The 19,727-nt window shown below is 39.0% G+C and overlaps 1 protein-coding gene across 1 annotated transcript in view; it reads right to left on the reverse strand.

Annotated features, from left to right (window-relative positions):
* Positions 1-365: 365 nt before the first annotated feature.
* Positions 366-19,727, reverse strand: part of GLDC (glycine decarboxylase) — a 43,497-nt gene continuing 24,135 nt past the window's right edge. The window contains exons 11-25 of the mRNA XM_064641421.1: positions 19,184-19,264; positions 18,530-18,627; positions 17,962-18,046; positions 17,829-17,870; positions 15,030-15,172; positions 14,054-14,129; positions 9,651-9,776; positions 8,630-8,779; positions 8,073-8,185; positions 7,303-7,444; positions 5,553-5,664; positions 4,184-4,279; positions 2,758-2,930; positions 1,981-2,061; positions 366-996 (exon numbers count right to left, since the gene is read on the reverse strand). Of these exons, the coding sequence (XP_064497491.1) occupies positions 853-996; positions 1,981-2,061; positions 2,758-2,930; positions 4,184-4,279; positions 5,553-5,664; positions 7,303-7,444; positions 8,073-8,185; positions 8,630-8,779; positions 9,651-9,776; positions 14,054-14,129; positions 15,030-15,172; positions 17,829-17,870; positions 17,962-18,046; positions 18,530-18,627; positions 19,184-19,264 (1,662 nt within the window). The 3' untranslated portion in view covers positions 366-852. The remainder of the gene's footprint in view (positions 997-1,980; positions 2,062-2,757; positions 2,931-4,183; positions 4,280-5,552; positions 5,665-7,302; positions 7,445-8,072; positions 8,186-8,629; positions 8,780-9,650; positions 9,777-14,053; positions 14,130-15,029; positions 15,173-17,828; positions 17,871-17,961; positions 18,047-18,529; positions 18,628-19,183; positions 19,265-19,727) is intronic.

Here is a 19,727-nt window from a genome sequence, read left to right on the forward strand (position 1 = left end):
CTCATTCACCAAAATTCCTGCTTTGTGTTACCCAAGATCTAAGTCATACTAAGCAGTTCACAGTCTGTTTAAAAAGGTCTTTCATGCCTTCTCCAGAATAAGAAAGGACTACATGAAACTACATGGAAAAATTGACATGACACAGAAAAATATTAAGTTTGTTACTGCCTGGTAAAATGGATCATTCCAGCTCATTGAAGAAATCAGAGATTTGTTGAAATATTAATCTCTGACAGTATTTTCCTTTGTGTAGAAGCTGTTACTGCTGTGGCAATTCTTACAAATAAGAACTTAAGCTTCATAATTTCATGCTGCTCTGCTGGACAAATCCAGCTGAAAAGTTCGCATCCAAAACATGACAACACTTAAAATTCTTACCAGTTTTATTAGACTACTAACACTGATAGATAAAAAAATCAGTATGAAATATTAACACTTGCAATGCTAGTGGTAATATGTGAAGTAAATTAAAAACCTGCTTTGTAATTTTTTTTTACAAAATGTAAACAATTACTCCTGCAGTTAATATTCATTAGTATTGCCTTATCTGTCTGCATCTTTTCTACTTTTTAACCATATCTTCCATGCCACTTTGCAAATTGGGTGTTAATTGTTAAAACTTAAGCACAAAACAGACAAAAGGCTGAATCAAGGTAACTTCAACATCTACTGCTGAGGAACAGTCACATTTTGTTTACACCTAACATACTGATTGTATTTACATTTTAACTGCGCAGTGATTCAATTAACAAACATGGTGATTATCCAAAATATACACAGTATACATATCCCCAGGAAATCAGGAAAAGACCATCCTGATGGAGTCAGAAATGCAGGCAGCTGGAAGCAGTCTTAAGAAGATGCTCTCTTCTGTTCAGAAAATGGAGATTCATAGGCTTCCATTGGTGGGCAGGTGCAAACCAGATGTTGATCCCCGTATATGTCATCAATGCGAGCAATTGTGGGCCAAAACTTGCTTTCAGGCTTCACAAATGGCTAAGACAGATAAAAAACCCCAACCAATCTTAATTTTTCTACCAAGCAAATCTACAAAATGATAAGCAATTAGAATTTTTAAGAATTATAAATGCTGGAAAAGTGGATTTTTTACACGAAGTTATCCTTCAAAGCTATTTGCAGGCCCTTAAAGTTAACAAGCTTGTATAATATAGGTGGCAGTCATGTTAGAATGCTTAGATTTTCCAAAAAAGTGCAGCCATGTCCTCTAAGAAATGCTTGCAAAGAGGTTGTTTTTATGGGATAAAAGAAAACTTTATCATCCTTTGAATAGCTGGGCTTACAGACAGGAACCAATGAAAAGTGGAGCAGACTACCGTGCCGTTCAGTATATAGTTACAATATAATATATAAAGCAAGGTGGCAAACTTCACTGGTGCAGTTGAATTCCTCTCTTTGAAACAATATGTAGCAATTAAATAGTTGCAATTCAGTTTCAGATGAGGAAGGTTAGTTACACATTTACCTGTTTCGACTGTGGAAATAATTAAGTCTGATGAGTCTGGATTCAACGTGACCTGTATTTGTAGCAGGCCTGCATTGGTGTAGCTTGCCCCATGCTCACTATGGGGCACCGTCACACCCTTGGCCAGGTTCTTTTGAGCAGAGCTTTGAACGTCAGCACATGGTACTGTGTTCTGGGAGCCCCTGTTGCAGTATGTCAGAACTGAACAGGCTGTTTCCAATAGGAATAAATGCCCATTGTTGAAGTGCTAAAATTTAAAAATCCAAGTTTGGACTTGATGTGTAGAGACTTTGTTTTTGAGATCTTTCCTTGTCTTTAAGAACAAAACTAATGGAGCTGCGGAAGAGCTCACACACATAAAAACTGAGCAACTGCCAAAACTGCTCTCGAGTTTTTTATTTTTACCACATTACTTCATCTCCAACTGACCAAAAAACTACAGAGCACAAAGCATATTTATGTATTACCACACCACTAGGTTCACATTATTTACTCACCAGTGGGAATGCTGCCACTTCTCTGGAATAGGGACGATCCCACTTGGAAGAAGTGACACAGTTCAGAGTATGTGGTGACATCTACAAGGAAAAAGACACAGTTAGGACATGAAATTACTTAACCTATCAGTGTGAACCCTCCTTCAAGTTCACATTACTACATGTAAATAACTACTGTCTTGAGAGTCTCTTGAGAACTCTGGTTTTCTGTGGGAGAAAAGGCAGGTCTAAACCAGGAAGTAAGTCAGTATTTGGAATTTTTTTTCAGTTGGCCTGAAGATACTTCCCAAGGTTTGAAGATACTTCCCAAGGTTTGAATATACTTCTGGCTATTCACTAAATCCCCTCAGTATCTAAAAGTCAGTACAGCATTACAAGACTTGAACAGAACTTGAGCCAACAGCAGTTCTGTGCTGCTGCTGCTAAAATAATTAATTCAATCTTTCTTTTATTCTTAATGTTAAGGTCTTTCCACTTCCTGTCTTAACCCAGATAAATAAGAATCTCTCCTTCATTGCTTTGAGGTGGTCTTGAAATACAGATTACATGCTTGTGGAAGTAACTTTCTCTGCTCTGTCAGTAAAGGCCAGGCTTCTAACTTGAAAAAGTCAAAATTCAAATTTTGAAAAAGTTTAAGGTTTCTAAAAATTCCTGTGCTCACTGTTCCACACAGTTATTTTTGAGATTACTGAAAGACGAGGAAGCAGGCTTACGTAGTCTCAAGGAAGTCTAAAGGGTTAAGCTGATGCTGGTAACTTGCTGTACATGCCATCTTACCTTTAGTGGGTTAATTTGGGGGTCCATCCTGCCTGCCTCTATTTCAGCAATTTCTTGCCGAATACTGATCATTGCATCACAAAATCTATCCAGTTCTGCTTTGTCTTCAGACTCTGTTGGTTCAATCATAAGTGTCCCTGCCACTGGCCAGGACATGGTTGGAGCATGAAAACCTGATGACAGTAGAAGAAATCAGTCACTGACAATAGGTTATGAGATAATATATGCATAATATATATTATATGCATAATATATATTACATAATTAGCTACCAACTGATTCACAAATTCAGCCCTTTCTATACAATAATCTTTACAGGACTGAACTCCTTGGTAATGCTGGCAGTGTACTGTAGAGGTAAGACAGACTTTTCAAGTATCTTACTTTTTAACACTGAAGGGTAACACCACTGTATTATTTACAATAGAGTTACACACTGACTTAATGAATACTTTTAAAACCTGTTCTTTTTTTCTTTGTTACTGTTCAGCCCAAAATATATTGCATCTTTCTCTGGTTATTCGTGTTACTACTGCTCACTTCAGTAGAACTTTTCTGTCACTGTCCTTCCTTAGGACAGGCTGAATGGCAACATGAGGCAGGTATAGGTTTCTCCACTGGTAAACCAGGTAAAAAGAAAAGGTGGTCTCTCAAGATTTCCTGCCTGCCCTGTAAGTACAGTTTTGTGACACTTTTGGCTGCAGAGGATAGAACTTTACTATACTTATCTGTGTAGCTCTGTACCTACTACCTACTGGAAAGTCTATTTAAAGTGGTGCATGCTATTTAAAGCCCACTTTGAAAGAGGAGGAAGAGTGAGTTTTTTAGTATCACAGCTAGGCTTTGGATTATTTCATTGAAGAGGTATTACTGGTTAGGGTTTTAATAGCTTTCATGCATATTCATTAGAAGCACAGTTCCACCGGATTGAGCAGTTAAATGGGTCCTCTTGTCTGGAAGCCAAAGAGCATCCACAATCAGATTCTTCAGAGCATGTGTACAAAACTGCACAAACTATTATGAGGATGGAAATATTTAAATCCTATTATCCTTCTTCAACAGTATTTCTTTCTTTTTATTTTTTCTTCATTTTATTTTTTCTTCATATTCTTTTTTCATTTTCTTGGAATCTTATTAAGCTCATGGCTCCAACCCACTCACTCCAAGTGGTTCAGAGTCATGTAATCAGTAATTGAAGGGGCAGTTTACAAAACTGTGAGGTAGCAGCAGAGTCATAAGTAGTTACTACAACTCAATTGACGCAACTCTCTCTCCAAGCCCTTAAAGAAGATGCGGAGGCCTGAAACGATTGCGACAGATTCACTGTCCGTAAGCACAGAACTAGAATGTTTCTGTCTCCCTTTAAGAGAGATTTAGGAAAATCTTCACTTATGCTGCTATTTTAAAAAATAGACATTTGGCTTACCATAATCCTGAAGCCTCTTGGCAAGATCTACAGCTTCAATGTTTGCTGTTTTTTTGAAAGGTCTCGTATCCAAAATGAATTCATGGGCTACATAACCTGTAAATGAAAAAGTATACGCTGTCTTTACTTACTAGGAGAACACTGCCATCTACCAAGTCTGTACTGATTGGTTTTGTGGAGAACATGGCAAAAAGACAAATTCAAAACTATCCGTTTGGGCAAAAACTCAAACCTGAGAAATTATCAGGTAAGAGATACACAACCCAGTACATGATGACCATCCCTTTGGGTCCCATGTCACATTAAGAAGAGGCCTGATTTCCAAGATCAGAACCAGGAATGAGTGGTTAAAGTAGCTCCTACAATTTACAAGTACTCTGAAAACCAGCTGAATTTGTCAATGACCCAACACCATTTGGGTGTTAGGCTATCTTGAATTAATCAAGATAATCAGTTTTATCTTATGCCAGAGCAAAGCTCAAATCTAATGTTATAAAAAGGCTAAAGACAAAAGTTATCTAAATTTATATCCATGATCCTGGAGAACCTTGTTTCATTTCATTGCTGAATCCTTCAAAATTTGCAACTTCCATTCACTTCTATGAGGAAATAATATATTCTATTGAAGTGCAACCTGCAGGTTGAGCCAATGTGTACACCATTGTGTAGACATATTTTAAAATATGTGTAGACATATTTTAAAGAGCATACATATTGTACTCAAATGTTCCTCAATGTTCTTCAGCTTAAAGAAGCTCTGATAGTTACTCTACAGATAATTGTTTAACCTCTTATTCATTACTTCTGTCCTGCTGCAAGACTGGAGAGCCATGACAGGGAACCAGAATGTAGCTAAAGTACCTTGCATTGCCAAGGGGATTCTGTCCCATCTCACAAAAGTGAACTAGGAGCTGAAATGAGGGAAATTTGGTGGGATTATTTTTTTTTAGAGAAAGTGTGCAGGGGAAAGTACAAGTCCAAAAATTGCTTTCAGTTCTTAAATTGTAGTGCCATTGGTTATGGAGGATTTGGGGTTCAACTTGATTTCTTCTCCTTTTTCAAGTGTTCATTAATCTGCTACTAGACTTAAAGGAGAACTATCTGATGGTATACTCCATCTTTTGTCGTCATTTCATCTAATTACAAGCAGGCATTTTTTTCCTTCTACTTCCAAGTGTCTCAGTTTCATTGCAGAAGAAATCTTCATCCCCAGAAGAAGTGTGCCAGGTTATTTCACTTCTTGTGAACAACATCAAGAGAAGTTTGAGATGTCACATAGCATTAAAAAAGAACCATATTGCAAGCCAACTTTTACATGAGGCAAAAGAAAAGTCAGCTTTGTAGAAGAAAAAAGTTGTCTAATACTTGCCTTCTGCTCCTCTGAAAAGGATTTTGTAGTGCTTCTCTAGCCTCTTTGCCATGTAGTTTGCATTTAGTATAGCAATTTCAGAAGCATGCTTCAGACCCTTCGCTCCCATTGTCTGAAAGAGGAATAACATGAAGAAACAGATCTAAAACCACTCCCAAGCAAGCCAAGTGTGCTCTTGCACTGACAAGCATGATAGAAAACAGCACCTTGATGCATCTGGCTTGCATTTAAGTCAGTCACTTAATGCAATCACAGCACCTTGATGCATTTAAGTCAGTCACTCTGCTATTACACTTTTCCACATGACACTCACAGAAAAGCTCTGGGTATTAACTGAAAGCACTTGTGGTATACATAGCTTATGAGAGTGTTTACTGTGTAAGAGATTAAGCTTGATGTCCTATCCTCAAACTGTGAAGCTTTGAAGTGAATAGAAAAAAAAGTGAGAACTCAATAATGTCGAAAGACACAGGCTGCCTGTCACCATCCTAAGGAAAGAGTATCCAGAGAGCTGTCCAAAAAGCTATGTGTGCTGTCTGTACAGATTACCCCAGCAACTCAAATTCTGCTTGCTGGTGTCATGTCACAGATGATACTGTATATTAACAAAGACCAGAGCCAAATGAACACAGATGCACTTATTCCTCTGTTAAATCACTGCAAAAGGACAATGCTGGAATTGAGATGTGGTTGAATTTCTTAACATTGCACTTAGAAGTTAAGGTGGCATAGAAGAAAGCCAAAATATCCTTCAAGGTAACCTCTTAAGATGGGACAGTGTAAATAGATGGCATTTTGCAGTGTGAAGAAACATCTTCCCTTAAAGATTTAAATATTCTGTAATGGGAACCAGCTTACAGTCACAAGTGAGTTTTACCCACAGCTGAAAAGCCACCAGGTAAGTTGCATCAGCTCATATTTGCTCATTTTGAATTCTGGGAGAGCTGGTATCCTCAGCAGAGAAAGTTTTCATGGTTAGAGTATCAAACTGGCGACAGAGTACCCTGAACGACACTGCCCCTATGTTCACTATTCCCCAACATTTTCTGTCATTGAAAGCTTTAAATGTTGCTTAGAGTCCCAGCACACCTTCTCTCAAACAGAATTTGAATCTACACTCATCTCTCTTGGCAAAATACTTACATATATGCAACCAAGTATTTGCTGGCTTATCGCTAATTGCAAGGAATTAACAAATTACAGAGATCATGATCAAGCTGTCTCACATCCAAAGCCAAAACTAAGTTCAGTTTTAAAATTCAGTAAAATCCTCTGGAATTCAGGATATGGGAAAGTTACATACATGTCAAGTATAACAATACTGCAGCATACAAATAGAAATATTCTTGGAAGAACAGTAATTACCAAGTAGCTTTTAAACATGAAAACTTCTGTGTCAGAAAAAGTGGGAGGGCAAGCCTGATTGCTGTTTTCTGCCTGGTGTCCACTTGTCTCAAAAACTATTACAGACAAGAGGTAAAAGAGTTAACCAGGCTGCACAGATACAGCATTTGTCCTAACATCTTTTCCCATGGCAAAAGATGGCAATAGGCAGTTCCATTGTCCTACTGGAAAACAAGGAGGTTTGATGGATGTAAATAATCTATGATTGTGCTGTAGTCACTTGCATTTCTGTCTGCACAAACATCTTATGCTGAGTTCTCTTAAACCTGTTCATGTGGTTCCAGTGGCATCGCACTTGAAACAGAAACAGAACCTCAGCTGAAACTCCTTATAAAAGTCTACACACCTTGATATACACCCAGGAAATTGGCAATATAGCACTGGAACCCCAAGGTGCAGCACTGACAGTACCCAAAGAACATGCATCCTTATCCGGCTGTATTTTGATGACAGGGTGGGTAGGCAAGTAGGGAGCCAAATGTTTCTTCCTAAAACAAAAACATTGATTATAGAACTTAAATGAGTGTTTCTGTGTTACCACATCTGGACAGTTTCAGCAGTAGTTTCTCTTCACCTTGCTTCCAAACAGTCCTCCAGGAAGTCTGGTCTATGTCTTCAACAAAGTTTATTAACATAACTGGTGCCAATGGAGGATGGCACTCAGTTTTCAACCTATCACAAGATATTCATGGAGCTATCCAAATAAAAATTATTTTCTTGAAACAAGTAAGATTATTTTCTTTTAAGGAAATATGAATGCTCTACAGAATAGATTCACATAGCTCATGTTCCACTTCTACATTCTGTACTACATACAGCATCAGCCCTCAAAGCCCACAGATCATCTCTGCTTTTACTCAGGAAACGGATTGCTGAGGGAGCTCCACCATGCACACTAAAAGGCCAACATGGAAGTCAGGGTTTGAGAATGTGAGTGAACTACACCATTCATGAGATCAGCACATGACTATGCTGGAGAAAGAAGTTTACAAACAACAGCATCCCTCTTCCACTCGCAGCTCTGTACTGAAGTGAAACACCAACCATGATTCACTAAGGGATATATATATAATATATACTTCTTTAAGGAAAGGCTATTAATATAGAGATACCCACACTCCAATTGGTCCCATTCCAGGTCCTCCTCCTCCATGGGGAATGCAAAAGGTTTTGTGAAGATTTAAGTGAGAGACATCAGAGCCATAGTCTCCAGGACGACACAGACCCACCTGTGAAGGGAATACTCTGTTTCAAAACCTTCTTCATGTGCCATTTAAGACCTATTAATGCATTCAAGGAAAGCATGTTGAAAAAGACTGTATGTTTTTATGTTTATTGTGATGCATCATGAAACAAGAACTTGATGCAAACAACTTTTTGCTTTAGGAATTCTTAATTATGTCTGCAAAGAATGTCTTTGATAAAGGTTAAGCAGACTAAGCCAATTTCAGTGAACAACTCCTACACATTACAACACATTTCAGGGCAAAACAAATATAAGATACTTACTTTTGCCATCTAATTTTTATTACTGTTCTTACAAACCTCACTCCTCCCCCAAGCACTGTGCCACCTTGTGAGGAAGCTGTGTTATGGTCTGAACTGAGTACTGCTGTGCAATTTTTATTCCACGGACTCCCAGCTGTAATAAATCTGCCTAGGAGATTTTGTACCTGAGCATTCATATTTGCTCCGTCTAAGTAAACTTGTCCTCCGTGATTGTGAATGAGGTCACACACATCTCCAATCTCCTCTTCGAACACACCGTTGGTAGAAGGGTATGTGATCATGATGGCTGCCAAGTTCTCTTTGTGCTTGTCCACCTGGTGCCAGGGAGAGGGAGAGAAAAGGTCAGTGAGGCTCCTAAAGCTTCTCTAGATTTTTACAAAAAAATACAACTGAAGTCACCAGCTGTTTTACAGGTGGGAAACAAGTCTATCAGCAGATAATCAAAGTAATTTATGATCAGCAAAGTGTACTGGGTTCCTTCCCTCAGCAATGCCTATGGAAAAAACGTGTTTTCTCAATAAAGCAGAATTTTAAATTGGAGAAGAAGGCATATATACATACATACATACACACACACACACACACACATATATATATATAACAGTCACTTCTGAAACCTCCAGACAAGCCAAGGGAACTATCTGGCCTTAGAGGTAATGTGATATAAATGGCTATTCCCCCTACTTCCAGCAATACAGTTCTACAACTACCACAAAAGTTTGTTCAGATATGGAAATGTGTCTTGCTAATCCCTTGCATCCCAAGATTCACCTGCAGCCAATCTACACAAAAAAAAAAAGTTGCCTAGCAACACCTTCCCCAGCAGAGGTGACTTGAACTTTGCTAAGAGAAGGCTAAATTCAGTTTGAAATGCTTCACACTCATCAACATGGTTCCTTTGTTTCAACTACTAGATGTGAGCCAAAGGGTCTGCTATAAAAGAGTGTAGAAAGACTCTGAGCAACTCCTGCATCAAAGATCCTCAAAAGAAATCTCACAAGTACCACATGGCTAGTGGCTGAATGAGCAAAAAATTATAATAAGAAAAATAATTACTTATCATTTCCAAGCACATAAACATTATTATTGCTCTATTTTCTCCCAAAGAAAAATGTGATTCAGCTGCCATTACCTTCAGAGAAGGAGTGTTCCTATCTTAAAAATTAAATATAAATAAATACTCACCATTGCTTTTAAATGGGAGATATCAATGCTCCCATTTTTATCCACTTCAATTGGCTGAATCTTCATCCCTGCCATTTGCGCACTTGCTGGATTTGTACCATGAGCAGATTTAGGAATAAGGCACACCTTAGAAGGGAAAAAAAGCAGGAGCTGAAGTATAACTTGTTAAAAAATTCTTAAAGCATTATGGTCTGCATTTGGCTACATCTCATTATTAGAATTTCCAAAACGAATCCTTAGGTAATGTTTACTGGCAAATTACCTCTTGTACTGAACGATGCAACTAGATTTTTTTTTAATCCATTCAGGTATCAGCATCTAAAAAGTTTCATTTGCTACATAATCATATTTAGGGCTGCAGTTCCAGAATATTATCTCAGATAGTCACATTTATAGTCCTTTTGTCTCACCCCACCTTTTTTTAAAAGACTAAATCTTTTTTTAAGTAATCAGTCTCCACACATACAATGACTTGAAAGGAAAAACTAATTACAAATCTTCCACAACAACTTCAGCTGACTTTCAAAAAATTTTCTTGTGTATTCTACTCAAAACAAAAATTTATTCTGAAATATTTTGGCTATAGATAAGAAGTTTCAGAGAGCTACTTACATGCTCTATACTGTTAATGTAAAAAGAAAACAAGAGAAGTACTCAAATAAATGTAGGCTCTTCTTAGTGATAGGAAAATGGAGGTCAGGATGTATCCAGACATTTGCTAGGAATTCTACCCCTTCTAAAGACAATATATCTTCTCTAAAAAACCCCAAATCCTTTGCTTCTATTCAATGAGGATATTGAAACATTTGTCTATTATAGTTCTCTTGGAAAGATTTAACTCAGTTTATTAAATGACTCAGACTTAGCTTTGTAAAATGGCTGTAAGGCACTTTGTTTTCATTAGAAACTGCACGATGGTTCATGGAACTTGTTCCATAAAGATGCTGAGACAAATGTTAATTACTTCAGAACACAGGAAACACAGGCATCCCAGCCCCAGTGCCAGGAAGCCCTGTGCCACATCTGTAGCCATTTTAGCTGCATAGCAGAAATGTAAAGCGAGTTGAGATGGCCACCCAGTCCTGCTGGGTACAGATGTTATTGATCAGGCAACAAAGTGCAGAGATGAGACTTGTCAGTTCATGTCCATGCTTTTGTCCCACGAGAGGGCACCACATCCAAACGAAGCCAACTGCAAGAAGCTTGAACTGCTGGTTTAGTTACTTTCTCCAGCTCAGGAGAAAAGCTCACCTCAGCTGAAATGTCAACATTTTGTGGGCTTTCTCATTTTATTTTTTCCCAAGAGTATCTTTATTTTACTGTAACATTTGAAATCTTTAATATGTAAGTGCAAGTGCCTCCAGGCTCTCTCTCCTGTCCAGTCAACCTCTGGGTATTTTGGAGCACAGAAGGATCACAGACACTCACAGAAGCCCAAGGATCTTGCATAGAATACGAGCAACAGCAAAGCATACATGGACAATAAGAAGACAACTGTAAGAGGAATAAAATTTCAACCTAATTTCGCTTCCCCTTGAGTAAAACTACTCACAAAACAAAGCTTGTAATTGTAAAGAGTGGCTGATTTCCAAGAAGTTTGAGGTGATCTGGATGCAACAAAGAAACAAAGACAGAATAAGACAACACTTAACTATTCAATTTTAGGTAGTTTCCTCACATATAGTCTATAGTTCCCAGGAGACCAGGACAACGATCTTGCCTTCCATTTTGAGAAGGCAAGTAAGTCCCAAAGCGAAGGTTCAGAAAATATGGATATTATTCCACTAAGGAGTTTCTTCCAGCTGTTTAAAGCCAGCTCTGTGAGTGTGTGAAAGAAGAAGATCTAACTAATCTCAGATTTCAAAGAAGTTTTGGATGTGGTCCCAAAAATGTTCCTAAACTAACTTCCAAGGGAGTAAATGGGAAGGTTCATGTGGATAAATATTTCATGGAAACACAGGAAAGAAACGAAAAGATCCAATCAGTTTTCACTGTAAAGAAAGGTCATCATAATAGAACATTACATACATCTGTGCTGGTTCTCTAGCATTTAAAATTACTCATAATTGGGTTTAGAATGGAGACACAGAGTGAAATGCCAAGTATCCTGTTAATACCAAACTCCCCAGGTCCCTAAAAGAACTGACTTCACAGTTCAAAAAACGACTCACAATCCAAAGTAGCAACATTCAAAAATGTATATATATACTGGAACCAGACTGATCTAGAGTATTACATAAGAAAACAAATCTTAACAACTCAAAAGTGTGATCCTTAGTTTTGAACCTATTGCTACTCAAAAGATCTTACAGTGTTGATGGAAAAGAAAGCAACTGCATCAAAAATTAGGAAGGAAACAGAGAAAAAAGTGAAAGGAACACAGAAGCTCTGAAGATAATCAAAGTTATGAGATGGCTTTTTTGAGAAGGATAGACAACTAGAATCCAACTAGAAGAACAGAAATATGGATGGATAAGGATAAATGAAAAAATCTCAGAATTAACATGGTATGTCAGTGAAGAACTGTTCAACATCTTTCTAGAGTGAGAGAGTATTAGATGAAACTGTAACATGTCAAGTTCAAAAAAGAGAAAGCATTTATTACGAAGAATGATAGAATAATGGGTGGTGAAGCCACAGAACATTTTCTCTAGGATACTGTAAATACCAGAAGCTTCCTCATAAGACAAGCATTTCTTCCTCAAGCATTAGATTTAATTGTAGAAAAATGCATAATGCAGACTATCCAGTGCAGCACAGGTGATCACAGTGCAAGAGGAGCTGTGCTGTACCAATAACCTTTGAAGCAGATTACCCCCCCAGTGCACTGCTGTTATCTCTTTTCCAGTCAGAGTGCAGTAAGCCTTGGATCCTCAATACCTCCAGCTCCAAAACTCTGAAGGCTCCACAGCTGAAATGTAGAGTACATTTCTCACAGCTGTTCCCACCTGAATAGGCACCCAAGGGCTGCCACACAAACTATCCCCTCTTTGATCTGTTGCTGCTCAGAACCCCACTCAAGATAATTCTTCTTTAAGGTCACTCAACAGAGAGGGGTCTCAAGCTGAATGTAACCTGTCATACACATGCATTCTCCAATAATCCACAGTGTCTAACAAGCCTGTGTTCCTTTCTGGGGAAGGGAAAGCTGGTGGGGTCACAGTTATTGACTGCACTCCCAGGGGTGTGACAACCATCTTGCTGTTTCAGTCCCAAGAACTGGATCTCTGATACTTTGGTTTTATGGCGAAACCAGCTTTCCAAATGGTCTGGAATATTTTTACCCCTCCTCAGATGATTCCAGTGGGGTTGTGCTACCCCATACAGTGGTGTCTATCCATGTATTGCAGGTTTTCATGGACTTCACCGTGTTCCAGGGCAGTCTGTACCAGTCAAAGACTGGCAGGTAGGTAGAGATGTGCTTCCAGCCCTGGGCAGTCAGTTCCAGATGTACTGGACACACTGCCACAAACTGCCAGAAACAGACTGACCTAGACTCTGCTGCCAAAGGGTTAAGGAAAAATGCTTTTACAGCATCAGTTGTGGCATACTGCTTGGCTGCCTTTGACTCCCACTTATACTGGAGTTTGAGCTTGTCACACGTGGCAGCACTCACTGATGGCAGATAGTCCACTGTTAACTTCCACTCACTGTCATACTTTTTGCATTGGTCTTACAGGACTACTTATGGGTTATTAAGTCTTGCTTATCCCTCCTTGGCTCTCCAGTAGATGAATGGATGATGGGATGGTAACCAGGGCATCTTGGTTGGTGCAATACTGTCACCAGCACACTACCATGGTAGCAATCAGCACCTGCTCTTAAACAATTGATTCATTACTTCCCATGGCTGGCCACATGTCCAGCACATGTAATGGTTGCCTGGGAATTAAAATGCCATAATTATGACCTTCCCTGCTGTGTTCTTCTTCCCCTGAGCTTTTGTTGCACATGCCATTATATGGCATAAAATATCCCTTTGGTCAGCTGAGTCTCTCCCAGCCTCTTGCCCACATCCAGCCTCCTTGCTGGGGAAAGGACAGGGTCAGGGCAGGGCAGTGGGATAAAGAAAAAGCATTAACACTGTGAAAGCACTGTTCATCAGTAGCCAAGAGATCCCTTTAACCACAAAGCACACAGCACCATATGGGCTGCTACGGAGAAAGTTAAGTCTGTCCATGCCAGACTCCCTTTCAGGGAGTACCCCTTCTCATTCTCACTGTCTGTAAAAAGTTTTAAGATGGTACCCAGGATTCATGAGGGAAGCAAGGAATACTGAAAGCTTGTCACAGGTGAGGATACACAACCTGATTTCTCTCTAGGTGACTCCCAGCTGCTGAATCAACTTTCCTTTCTTCACTTTCCACCCAAAAGCTCTTCCCCACATGAGTGTTGACACTTACGGTTCTATGACGTTCTCCTTTGGCATTTAAATAAGCTTTGATTGCAGCCAAGCCTGCATACTCTCCTTGGGCTCCACTGGAAGAGGAACACAAACGCTGTTACACGGCACACAAACCAGAAAGTGCCAACTCTCTGCCAAAACTTCAAAACTGTTCAGCGCTAATCCTTACCAATGACTTTAGGCAACTGTCAGCAAATTAGAAGAAGCACATCCCCTAGATTAAACTACAAATGGACATGCCTTAATTAACAACTGGATGTAGATGAAAACAGTAGATGGTAAAAGTTATGCCATTTTATGTGCTTACACTATGATGTTAAATCCTTTTGGTGATGGAGTTGATCCACATTTCCGCACCTAGCAGGAGACTACATGCTTGGTTACAGAGAGGCAAACTAATACTGAAATGCATAACAAAGTGTTCACAATGAAACATAAGAAGTCTTTCGGTGAAATCCTAAGTGTAATTTCTTGCTGCTCATTTTGTATCAAAACTGCTAATGGACATAAACAGGCTGCATTTATCATTCAATGCTGCTGTATTTATTTCAGTGAGCATGCAGATCCTAGGCATTCTTCAGTCAAACCTAGTGCATCAAATACCAGTTTCAACAATTACACAGCTGACAGCCCATACAGCTTATTCCTATTTCACATCTTTATTTTTAGCTCACAGGAGAATACCAATAACACCACCATTTTACACAAGCAATGGTGGAGAAACATTCATAGAGAGGAAAACATGGGAAGAAATATTAAAAAAATTTAAAAGACCAAATCCTTAAACTCTTAGAAGACACAAGACAAAATAAGGTGCTGTAGTCTTTGAAAAAAACAAACTATTTGCTTTCATAATCTTGCATTCAAGGCAAATTTAATTTTAGAAAATTCTTCTGTTTTTAGCTAGCACACTTTCATTAGAAGTAAATTTTTGGAATCAGTTTAGGTGCAAATGTTCAGAAAAAAATTCCTACCTATTTGGTTGGAAGGAGATTTTGTCATAGCCAGTAATCTCACATAGGTCCTTCTCTAAATCCTTGAAAAGCTGCTGATACCCTTGAGCTTGATCCAGGGGCACAAAAGGGTGGATGTTGGCAAATTCTCTCCATGAAATAGGCTATAAAAACAAAAACAAACAAACAAACAATGCTATTACAAAATATTTTGCAAACAACTCTGTTTTCTTGTTAAACTCTATGAAGAAACTCTATCAATCTGGGTGGGAGCATTGATCTGCTGGAGGTTTGGAAGCCTCCACAGAGGGATCTGGACAGGCTGGATCAATGGGCCAAGGCCATTGGTATGAGGTTCAGCAAGGTCTAATGTTTACTGATTTAATGTTAACATTTTAGCTTTTTATTTTGGTAACTGGATTACATATTAAGATCTGAGTATTATGAAGAGATTATCCCCAAAGCTTAAAAATGACTTTATAGAATACATTTGCCTCTCTCTCTCTCACCGCCTTCTTTTTCCTTCTCAGCAGATCACCAGGTCCATATTGATGTTTGAGCCCTGGGGTGGTGTAGAAGCCTAGAAGATGAGATGTCCCAAACACTGACAGCCAGACAGCTGTGGAGCTAACCAAAGATTGTTGGTTAGAGCACACTGTGTAAATGGGTAAGAGAGCACAGGATGCAGCTGGAGAAGAGGGCTATATGGAGGTAGAGCACCACGTTCTTGGGACAAAAGTACTTGTTTTGGCTCCTGGAGGTAGGCACAACATAGTACAGCAAAAGTGCAGGAATTGATCCAATTGGGGGGTGGGGGATCAAGACCACCGAAGACCTGCAAAGCCCTAGGACCCATTTCCAGAAAAGTCTAGAAGAACAGGCTGTGCATGATAACTAATTTGCATAGAGAGCAAGAAACTTATCTCCAGGGTAGGGAAAACTTATCAATGAAAAGGTGCCCCCACGAAGCCTGAGTGCACATGTGTCGCAGGACCCTGGACACCCCATCAGCTGGATCAACACTGGATCAAGATTAGTGATCGTTCTTTCTTTGCACCTTTCTTCCACTCTTTCTCTCTCCCTCTCTCTAATTTCCCTCTCTCTCTCTCTCTTCTCTTCAACCTACCCCTACCACCATGGGCTTCTGCTAGAACATAAAAGACTAACACACCAATTTCCATACCAAGCGTAAGATTTAAGTATGTAAGTTTCTTCTGCAGACCCTCTGATTTTTGTTGTTCCTTTTTGACCATGAGCATCTGCAAATCTCTGGTGCTCCCTTCCCCTAAAGGGTGGGATGCCAAATTTCTATTGCCATTTCTGCACCGTTGGGTCAAAATAACCCCAAGCAGCACAGGCTGAAAGCGGAGTGCCTGGAAAGCAGCCTGGAGGAAAAGTACCTGGGGCTGCTGGTCGACAGTGGCTGAACATGAGCCAGCAGTGTACCCAGGTGGTCAAGAGGGCCAATGGCATCCTGTCCTGTATGAGAAATAGTGTGGCCAGCAGGACTGGGGAAATTATCTTCCCCACTATTCAGCACTGGTGAGGCCGCACCTTGAATCCTGTGTCCAGTTCTGGGCCCCTCACAACAAGGGAGAAATTGAAGTCTCAGAGCATGTCCAGAGAAGGGCAACAAAGCTGAAGAAAGGTCTGGAGCACTTACGAAGTCTTATGACTCTGGAGAGGATCAGCTGAGGGACCTGGGGGTGTTTAGCCTGGAGAAAATTAGGCTTAGGAGAACTTTACTGCTCTTTACAATGACCTGAAAGGAGGCTGTAGCAAGGCTGGGGTCTGTCTCTTTTCTCAGGTAATGGCCAATAGGACAAAAGACTAAGATTGGATATTAGGAAAAATTTCTTCATAAAAAGGGTTAACAAACATTTGAACGGCCTCCTCAGGGAACTGCTGGAGTCAACAACCCTGGAAGTATTTATAAGATATGTAGATTTAGTGATTAGGAACATGGTTTAGTGACAGGTTAACAGATGGATTCAATCTTAAAGGTCTTTTTCAACCAAAATGATTTTATGATTTCCAGTAAACCTATTTTTAACATTCAGAATATGATTAAAAAACCTTAATTTCTCCTACTACATCACCTACCCTTTTGTAGAGCTGTAGGATCACAAGGTGAACAGAGAGGAGTTGTGTGGAATAGTACATAACATTTTGTTGCTACTAATTTTAATTAGAGGGAATATACAAGACAGAAAACAGTGAAAGGAGAGAGAAGGCAGTGAGAGAAGGGGGACAAAGGAAACCTAGTGAAACATCAAAGTGAGAATACAAGAGGGAGAGAGCAGAAGAAGCTCATTCAGTCAAAAAGTCATTTGGTACTCAAACAGCCTGGCTGCTATCAGCTAGAAAAATGAAGATATCTGGGTACTCTTCACCATGGGGAAAAGGCAGGATATCCTAACAAATAGCAAACTGAAAACAAAGCATGACTCAGTCAGTCCCACCTGACTGTTTTCATATTTTGGAGGATTTGATTTTAAGATTTGTAAAGCAGACAGAATTAGGTACTGCAACACTGCATGAGGGAACAGGACTGTGATATCTCGTTCCAAAAATTATTTTAATTATGTAATTCAAAATGGAGTCTCTAAATCCACTCACTCTCCTACTGTTATTGCACTCCTACTTGTGCTTTTCAGAACATTTTTCCCTGGCGGAAATGGGAGAAGATGGCTAGTTACTCCAGAAACTATCTCCTCAGCTGGAGTACTAACCAAGAGCAGTCTTTACTTCTCTACAATGACACTGGCTAGATAGTTTACTCATGTGGGTCTCAGCTGAGACAGTATTATTGCTACTTACTGCAAGTTCAGCTGAACTATTGAGCTTCATTGTGCAGGACCCCTAAAAATACAAACACACTTATCAGTATTTATTGAAATACATAAAGATGTATGTAATGACCCAATTTTTCCTCTTTTTGGTAAATACCTACCAAAGGAATCATGCTGTGAACAAGGGAAATATCTTTGTTTTCTAATCTTTTCATGTACCGCACGATATTTGTCTCAGAGTGATAGCTGGAGAATACAAAATGTAGTGAAAAGGCAAGCAGATTAGCTATACCAGCAGTTAACACAGGAAAAAACATAAATAAAACAGTAGGACTGAAGACAGCTATTAATACATAACGGAACTGGCATTTTCAGCTTGCTAATAGCAACATGGATTAAAAATGCCTATTACCATCTCAGAAATGCTATCAGTAAATATGGAATATAAGGGCTCTAGTAAGTCTGCTGATATTGCATCCTCAAATAATAGCTTGCACGATGTAGCAGATTAGTGGAAAAACATATTCCCAATGTGACCATGAGTACTGCTCTGCTCATTTAAAATGAAAAAGATACCTAAAAATGCTACTAAATAGATTATTTCAGAGTAAGGAGAGACTATATGAATCCAGGTACAAAACTGTTCTCAACTGACTCCACTACTGCTTTTGAAAGGAGACATTTTCAGATAATACCATAAAACACCAAATACACAGCAGTTTCACAAACCTGTTGAAAACCTGGTGTGTCAAAAATTTGGAAGTTCTCTTAAATGGGGTGCTAAGGATGCCTTTGGTTTCCTCGCCCATACCCTCGGCAATCAGCTCCTTCGACACAGAGAAACAGGGAGTTAAATACTTTCATGGAAACTTATTTTATCATAGTCAATTTCCATCAGAACTAGCTTATACTATCAGTTTACCTCGAGATTTAGTCAGCTTTTAGGGCAAACCCCCCCAACTTTACCAGCATACATACTTGTATATATCTAGCATGACAACAGCATTATATTAAAAATATGTACAGATGTCTCAGTAGACCTCATCTTGTAAGTATTGCTGCTAATTACTAATGACATGCAACAAAAATTCTAGTGGGAAGGGAATAACTTACCACCATGTCCTAACCCTCACAAAAGAAGTAATAGCCTAAATGCAAGGTGTCCAAGCTGACTGAAAGAACTAAGTGTCACAATTAGAAAATGGCACTGCATAAATCCTTGTTATCTAACACTGCTTTTTTCTTTAAGAGAGCATCTTAAATACTCAGTATTTAACTAATGGTCATCATGTAGACACCAAATGTCCCAAGGGCAGTTTTGCTTTTCATTAAACTTCTGAAACATTCAGATAATTTAAACTGTATGATCTCTTATGTACTTACAGAAGAAGACTCGCAACCAAAAATCCATAATATGTCATCTAGGTCTTTCTCATTTACAGTTTCATCAAGTGATACTCCAAGCTATGGATAAAAATGACAGTAATTGTTGTTTTTAACTCAAAGCTGTTAATTCTAAGCACAGTACATTTGTTCTGGTCAAGAAAAATATTCCAGAAACACAGGAGGAAAAAAAAAAAAAAAAAAAGGGAAAAAATTCATCTACCCAATAAGTGTCACTTCATTTTACGTAATATACATAAATTTATTTTATTTGCATAAAATTTTCCTATTCCTTCCTTTACCGAGCTAAACCATCCACACTAAATGGCTCACAAGCTTTGAGACTTGTGATCTCCCTTCTAATGCTTCTAAGTGTTTTCCACTTAATAGGAAAATTGCCCATTTTGCTATGACACCCCCTCCCCCTATCCCAATTTACACAACATATTACACTTTGCCAAGAGTCCTTAGTGCCTACAAAAATGTGGTTTAGATTTCAGTCTGTCTTTAAATGGTGCCACAGGACCTGAATTCTGGATGTCAC

Source organism: Pseudopipra pipra, chromosome Z (assembly GCF_036250125.1).
Source record: "Pseudopipra pipra isolate bDixPip1 chromosome Z, bDixPip1.hap1, whole genome shotgun sequence".
Classification (NCBI taxonomy): Eukaryota; Metazoa; Chordata; class Aves; order Passeriformes; family Pipridae; genus Pseudopipra; species Pseudopipra pipra.